Here is an 8,860-nt window from a genome sequence, read left to right on the forward strand (position 1 = left end):
CTGAGCTTAAGGACATGATAGCTCTCATCTATAGAAGTGTCGAAGATTCAAAGAAAGATATAAGATCTGAAATTAAAGAAGTGGGAACTTAACGTCGCTGAAGTTGGATCAAAGATTGATAAAATTAATGAAAAAGTTTACGAAATAGAAGAAAAAATTAGTATTTTAGAATGCCAACTACGAAGAAAGAACGTTATTCTTCTCAATTTTGAAGAAATTGAAAAATCAACAACTGAACTCGAGCAAATAGTGTTACAAATTTTAAGTGAAGTCTTCAAAATTGAAGTTTCATTGAAAGATCTTGACTTTGTCTATCGTCTTGGAGTTCAAAACAAAAATAAAACTCGACCTATCAAAATTGGATTCTTGGCATATAGAACAAAATGCCTGATCATGGATGATAAAATAAAACTAAAAGCATATAACACAAAAAATAATACAAACTTAATTCTTTATGATGACTTACCGAAAGATGTATTAGAAAAGCGGAAAAATTTACTTGAAAAAGCGAATACCTTAAGAAACATGAATGGCAACGCAGAAGTAAAAGTCAAAAACAACAGGCTGATTGTCGATGGTAAAACATTAACAGCAGAAGAAATTATCAATATAAAGACTCACCCTAAGCAAAACAAAAGAAAACTTTCTGATGATGACTTTGAAAAAGATTCAGATATAGCGAGGAGCTCGTCCAAAAAGAACAGTAGACCACAAACAAAAAATAAAACTTTCTCATCGTTATCACCATCGTCGTCATCATCCCCCCTGATGAAATATGTCCTCAAGAAAACCGTCACTATGGGTCAAAGTGCCGACGCTAAAAATGGCAACCAATTTGCTGTAGATAACTTCGAAAAAACAACAAATCAATAACAACTAACGAACAATCCACCACAACAAATGCTAAAAGTCAACCCCAGCGAGTCAATTATTAATAACGAAGACAATTTTATAATGGATAAACTGAAGAATAAACCTCCAACCCGGTCGGCCACCGTGGAGGATTTCGGCCAACACCCCCCCTTTTATAAATTTGCGGAAAGCATCTCACTAAACAAAAAACATACAAACAAAAACTACTATACTAATAAAAGCAATACAGGTACGAAACCCTTATACGTAGCAACTCTAAACACACTAACTCTCCAATCAAAAGAAAAATTTGTTGAACTAGAAAACGCGCTTAATAAGATACACTGGGATATAATCGGTTTAGCAGAAGTAAGACGACAAGGCGAAAGCATACAAGAACTCAACAACGGAAATATATTTGCTTACTTCGGAACTAAACAAGGCCTTTATGGCGTCGGTTTCCTTATAAACAAAGAGTTAAAAAAGAATATTCAAGAAATTAAAGGATTTAACGATAGGATAATAGGAATGAAAGTCAAAGTAGAGAATTGTAACATATCCATCATACAAGTCTATGCACCAACTGAGAAAGCAACTGATGACGAGATGAATCGCTTTTACAAGACACTGGAAATAGCAACAGCACACTTTAAAACAGAGATTTCACTGATAATCGGTGATTTCAATGCTAAATTAGGTTTCAGGAAAAATGGCGAAGAAACCATTATGGGAGAATATGGCTACGGTAATCGAAATGAAAGAGGTAGTCGTCTTATCCAATATATTTGGCAACAAAAACTTATAGTTGGAAACTCGTTATTTAAAAAGAAACCGCAAAATCAATGGACCTGGAATTCACCAGGCCAAAAGTACAAAAACCAAATAGATTTTATTCTTTGCAATAAAAGATCAATCCTTAAAGATGTGTCCGTACTTAATAACTTTCAATTCGAATCAGATCATCGGATAGTACGCGCGGAGTTGTTAATCAACCATAAAACTAGGCAACTACATAAAACTACAAGAAAAGTATTAACAAAATCGATAAATACAGATATAATCAAAAGTTATAATGCTGATCTTCAACAACGATATAACATCATATCAAGGTTAAATGAACCTACTCAAATAGCATATAACAAAATGGAAAAAACTATAAAAGAATCTGCAGACAGGTATATTCTCACTGCTGTATCTCAAAAACAGCAAAAACTATCGAGTGAAACTCTAAATATGATAGCACTTCGTGATAGTATTAGAAAAAAGACTAATCTAAATGCCCAAGAAAAACAAGATTTGAAAAATATAAGGAAGAACATCAAAAAACGTTGTCAAGAAGACATCCAAAAATTCAATGACAACCTCTTAAAGACAGTAATCGAAGAAACGAGATCAATAAAAAAGGCAAAGTGTGCAATCCAAGATTATAAAGAGTGGATAACAGCAATGGCGGATAATAATAAAAGAATTCACGAAAGGAAGAATATTAACCAAATAGCTACAAACTTCTACATTGATCTATACAAAACACGCATAGCAGACACTGATGATATATTTCTAGAGCGACAAAACCAGGAAGAAGATTTTCCACTATTTCTTAAAAGTGAAATAGAGCGAGCAATAAATAGTTTAAAGAATGAAAAAAGCAAAGGAAACGATGGGATATTAGCTGAATACCTAAAGTTCGGCAACTTTTCACTGGCCAACTGGTTGACTACTATTTTCAATCAGGTTTTGGTCACCGAGGAAGTCCCAGACCAATGGACGAAATCGGAAATAATTCTCATACATAAAAAAGGGAACAGGGACGATATCAACAATTATCGCCCGATAAGCATAATATCATCGATATACAAGGTTTTTGCGAAGTGTTTATTTGAGAGAATGAAAACCACTCTTAATTTAATTTAAATCAACCTTTTGAACAAGCCGGTTTTAGATCAGGTTTTTCAACAATAGACCATCTACAAACCGTTAATCAAATAATAGAAAAATGCAAAGAGTATAACATCACAATATACTTTGCCTTCATCGATTTTGCAAAAGCGTTTGACACAGTAGAGCAAAGATTTATTTGGAAGGCGCTTCTCAATCAAGGTGTAGACGAAAAAATAGTTCGAATCCTAAAGAAAATGTATGACAGGAGCACATCCCACATAAAAACGGAATGCATCGGATCAGATTTTAAAATATCGCGAGGTGTTAGGCAAGGAGATCCAATTTCACCAGCACTGTTTTCCGCAGCCTTAGAAGGAGTATTTAGAAAGCTAGACTGGGAAGACAAAGGATTGAAGATAAATGGCAAATGTCTCTCAAACCTCCGATTTGCCGATGACATTATAATTATCGCAAACAGCAGTGAAGAACTTCAAACGATGCTAAACGAACTATGCTCGGAATGCGAAAATATTGGGCTGTCAACAAATCAATAGAAAACTAAAATTATGACAAATGGTGCTTATGATCCAGTTAGTTGTAATAACAATATACTAGAATACGTTGAAGACTACACATACCTTGGTCAGATTATCTCATTCAAAGATAAAGAAAAAAAAGGATATAGAGCAGCGAATGACGAACGCTTGGAGGCAGTTCTGGAACGTTAAGCATCTTCTTACATTGAATATTTCTAATAAAACAAGGAAATATGTGTTTGACTCAACAGTTCTTCCAGTCCTCACCTATGGGTGCCAAACTTGGCAAGTCACGAAAAACACTGAAATGAAACTCCAATCATGTCAGAGAGCAATGGAGAGAGCTATTTTGAGCGTTCATATTGCCCAGCAAATTAACCATCAGAATATAAGAAGTCAAACTAATTTTGAAGACGTTAGACACAGGCTTAAGAAACTCAAATGGGAATGGGCAGGACATGTAATACGTACACCTGATAATCGATGGACAAAATTAGTAACCGAATGGATACCCTTAGAAAGCAAAAGAAGCGTAGGTGGACAACATAAACGCTGGAAGGATGACATCCGAAAAATATGCCCACTTTATTGGAGAGAAGCACTAGATAGAAGAAGATGGAGAAGTCTGGGGGAGGCTTATGCTCAGATAACCTAAAATTATACCTCTCTTTTCAAATTATGTATATATTTAAATTAGCTTTAAACCTTCATTGAATTATTTCTTTCTTGTAATTTAATTAATTTTACGTACACATACTTGTTTAAATGTAATGTAAATATATTCAATCAAATGGTAATTATAAAATTATTGTAAATTTTAAAGTATTAATGAGTGAATAAAGCTTGGAATAATAATAATAATAATAATAAATAGCCTATGATTTAAAAAGAAGCAACTAGTTTATATTGGCATATTTTTGAAAAAAGAATATTTTCAAGTACATTTTTCGATAGGTCCTATTCTGCTATTTATTGGGGGATTTTTTTCTCGAATTAATTCTGCTAGTTACTATTCTGCTATTTATTCGAAGTGATGTCGGTAATACTGCTCGGTATTCTTCTATCCACGTGAACGTATTCATTCTATAAAATTCAGATCAGCATATGAAATGTAGCGGATTTTTCATTTGATGTCTGGCTGGTTAATTGTTGGTAGCAAAATGCAAGTAAAAACTAATTTATTAGAATATTTGTTTTATAATTAAAAGATTATTAACATTTTTGGGTAACAACAACTCACAAGGAACAATTTTCAACATTAAAACATACATATCTGTTATAAAATTGAATCCATGTATTGCAAAAAATAATGCTAAAAGACACTCCGAAGACCTCCGAGAATTTTGGTATAGCCTTTAAGAGACAGGCTTAACCTTCTAGGACCACCAATGAAAGTCTGCGTGAAAAAAGGTAGGTTTTAGTACACGTTATATAAAAAATAATTTTTCTGAAGAACAAGTTTTCCAGGTTTGGAGCGACTACAAGTCTCATTAAAAAAAAAACTATCCCATAATGAAAAGGAACAACGGGCCACAGGGAGTGGACCAAACAAAATCCAAACCTTTTTAAGTAGAAGAAGAGAAAGTTATTGCACTCAGTAGAGTGCCTTATGTCCAGGTATTTGGATGTTCACAAACAAAAAACAGGACAGAACCAAAAGAAACGTAGAAGCGTCGACAAAGTGCTGAATATATTTTTGAACTCCACGAGAATGATCTTGGTAAGACCAAACGTTTATTACATTGATATCAATATTTTCTTTCCAAATTTAATCCATAGATATTGAAGATTTGGAAAATGTGATGAAAAAAACAATGACACACGAATTGTCCATTGCACAATAAGAGATTATGAAATTTCAAATTAAAATTCAGCAGAATTTGGGCAAGGCCAATTCAAAAGTTATTGCAATCGTCAAGAAATATTCAATATAACACAAGTCGAATATGTACAGTACTTGATGAAATTAAAGTTCAGAACAATAAACACAATTCGAAAATGCAAAAAAATAGCTATGGATAAACTTAAATTAAAGGAGTAGTTTCTGCAACTTGAGCTGCAATATAAATTAGTTAACTTTTTTTTTTTTAGTTTGAATGCGCTTTATTTTAGTTCCAATTTCTTTTACTTACGTTCCTATGAAATAACTATTCATTTAAATAACTAGGATAAATTCGTTACTTTTACGTTTTTTAGAATAAAAATATTAAAAAAAAAAAAGTTTGTTAGAGTTTCATTCATTGACCCTGAATCAAAATGGTGAGAGCGAATGAGAAAACTATTTATTAGATCCACTCTTTAACAAGAACTAGAATCAGCCACTAGGTTCAATACGGAAAAACCCAGGAGCTTCAAATCGATACCCACCATCTCTTTATCGATTTTAAAGCCGCGTATGACAGCTTCCATAGGGAAGAGCTCTACAGAGCAATGTCTAGTTTTTGGATCCCTGTCAAACTTATAAGTTTGTGCAGAATGACGATGGAGAATGCACGCTGCTCTATCAAGGTCGGTCAACAATCTTCCAAAGGTCCATCCAATTACTTGGATACACAGATGATATTGAAATAATTTTAAGATCAAAGCGTGATGATGTGGAGCGTTTTTGAGCATTGCGAGGGAAGCGAAGAAGATGGGTTTAGTGGTCAATGAGGGCAGACCAAGTAAATGCTGTCATCAAAAAAGGACATTGAACATCTTCGGGTGATTTTTGGTCCCGTACGCATAGATGGAGAATGGAGGAGAAGTTAGAGGAATAAAAGTCCAAAGGCTTAGATGGCTATGTCATGTAGAGCGAATGGACATCAACGCTCCAGCCGGAAAGTCTTGAATCCAATTCCGAGATACGGGCACGCAGTAGAGGAAGACCGCCACTCAGGTGGGAGAGGACCTCAACCAACTTGGTGTGCGAAACAAGTAACGAAATCTACTCTTCAATACACAAATTTTCCGCTCTATAATATTTCTTCCTTTGCAATTTGGGTATTGAATTTCGATTCTTGGGAATATGGTTCCACATTTCAAAAAGGAGTAAGCACCCACGGAAATAAAATACAAATATCCTCAATCACCTAAAAAAGGTGTTTAAAAAGTGAATGCGAGGCTAATGTGAGAAGCTCTTTTTCTGGACAAGAATTTCTCCGAAAAGCTACTGCAAACATATTTTGAACCAAACAGAATTTACCGATAAGTCCTATGTATCTATCTCCATTACTGAAAATATTTTTAAAATATGAACTTGCTTCCGTATTGTTCCATACTAAAGAGTCTTGACTACTTCCGGGATAACCTGCAACAACGGAAGTAATCAATTCATTTGACATAAGTTGGCTTGTCCAGTATGTACTTTAACTCTTTGCTAAATATGGATTGAGCCTGAGCGAAGCCCACATTAAAATCCTGTCCAACGCCATGTTGCAGATTACCTTCAGCAAAAAAATTGAATGATTTCGCTATGGCGGTGGAAGATTCGATTCACCAACATTCAATGCATATCGAAATACTCTGTAATTTACCGGAAAGTTTTTGTTAAATATCATTTCACAAATTGTATTTAGTATCTGCTTCAATTTTGAAGTACATACGCATAGTCCAAAAGTCTCCGTACCGCAGCCTAATCTAGGGTTTTTTGTTTGAAAAGAAAGACTAGTAATAAATGTAAAAACACTGAAAAAAGTTAGTTTCCACCTTCACCTTTTTACTAAATTTAAAAAAAAAATGTGATTTGGGATTTTTAAAAACCCGTTTTTAATATATTATTATAATAAATATTTTATCTCAGAATCAACAAAAGGAAAGCTGCTGTATGGAGACTTTTTGGACTATGTGTATATTAATAGATACAAAAATAAATTGGGTGGCTCAACAGTCCGTTGTGAACCTGGGCCTAGTGACTTACAACTCTCAACCATTCCATTCCAAGGAATGGAAGGGACATACAATTTTAGGCCTAATCCGAACGGCTAATTTGAGAAAGCACTTTTTCATGACAAGAATTGCTCTTAAAGGATTTGTCAATTTTTTTTAAATTAAGATGGCACAGGCAGGGATTGAACCCAAGACCCCTTGCATGACAGTCCAACGCATCATGCCACGGGTACTACTATTATTAGATATTTGTTTCAATTTGCATAAGTCATATCACCTTTTTATACTCGTATGCTGATTATTAAGCTTTTAACATCATATTCTATATTTTGGCACCTAAAGAAATATCCACTGTTTGTTTTTTGTTCAGTCAATGTTTGTTTAACTTAAAATCACGCCTTCAGATTGGCTTAGCCCGAAAGTGGGTCAAGCCTTTTAAGTATTAATCAAATAAATATCACACCCAGAACTTATTATGTAAAACATAAAATTTACTTTTGGACTCAAAATTCTTTGAAAAAATCCCTTTAGTTCCTCAAAAAAGGATAACATATTGAAGATTTAATTAGAAAAACAAGAAATCGAAAAATATGTGATTCTTCAAACTTTCTCTTGTATAAAAAAACGAAAAACTCTAACCAAATTTAAGACAGATAAATTAAATGCAGTAGATAGATATATTTTATTACATAGATACATAAATATAAACCCAAATATAAACAAAATTAAACCAGATTTCAATTACAGATCACAGATTATACATCAGAGATAGGTTAGGTTAGAGGTATATTACATTAGATTAAATTTCCTTTTAAACGAAAAACAAGAAAACAATGTTATCTTATAACCTACTATAAGTATTCAAAGTCGATTTTGGGAATGAGGAAGGAGTGTGCAGTAGAAAAGGGTGTTGGATATAAAGTTTTGTTAGAGAGAAGAAGAGAAGGTTTGGTAAACCTGACATGAATAATGACTTAACCGACTTAAGTTTCTGAGTTGCCATCACATCACTTAAATATTCATGTAAATTCTTTAAAATCTCCATCAAAACAGAAACTTAATTGGTAAACAAATGAACAAATGACCAAACAGAAGTCACTTCTCTTACAAATTCACATTAATCTTAAACGTACGTAGAATTTAGGTATGTACGTCAATTGTACATATCTACTCGTAGTACACACAATTTGGCCACAAAATGCATATTTGTCCAGTCCTTAGCACATTGCCATTTGCCACTTCTGCGAAACGGACGGATGCCTAAGAATTTTGATCCTTTTGAAGATATTCCTATAAGTATATAAAAACAGCTATGGCCAAAATAATAGAAACAGTACTTAATTTTTGGTAATTGGTTTTAATTATTTTATTTTAGTGGTAAATATTTTGTTGATGTTTCTTAATTTGGGATTCATAATTTATTTGACAAGCTTTTCTTAGTCAATTTGTTACAGAGTTCTTAAAATAATGACCAAAAAAGGAGGAAATTAATTGGGTGGCGCAACAGTCCGTTGTGAACCAGGGCCTAGTGACTTACAACTCTCAACCATTCCTGTGTGCGAGTATTGTTGTAAGGAATGGAAGGATACTTAAAAAAGGAGGAAAACTTTATTTATTATTTAAACTGGGAACAACAAAGCAGACTCGCAAACCCGGCTAACTTCGTTTCGCCATCAGATGGCTTGGTTTTTGTAACATTTCGTTTTGGGATTAAAAGATGAAGACAA

General features: G+C 33.6%; 1 protein-coding gene across 1 annotated transcript; it reads left to right on the forward strand.

The window, feature by feature from the left end:
* Positions 1-954: 954 nt before the first annotated feature.
* Positions 955-5,110, forward strand: LOC129950786 (uncharacterized). The gene is made up of 2 exons (XM_056062706.1): positions 955-2,455; positions 5,046-5,110. The coding sequence occupies exons 1-2, from the start codon at positions 955-957 to the stop codon at positions 5,108-5,110; spliced, it is 1,566 nt and encodes a 521-aa protein (XP_055918681.1).
* The last annotated feature ends 3,750 nt before the right edge of the window (positions 5,111-8,860 follow it).

Source organism: Eupeodes corollae, chromosome 1 (genome assembly GCF_945859685.1).
Source record: "Eupeodes corollae chromosome 1, idEupCoro1.1, whole genome shotgun sequence".
Classification (NCBI taxonomy): Eukaryota; Metazoa; Arthropoda; class Insecta; order Diptera; family Syrphidae; genus Eupeodes; species Eupeodes corollae.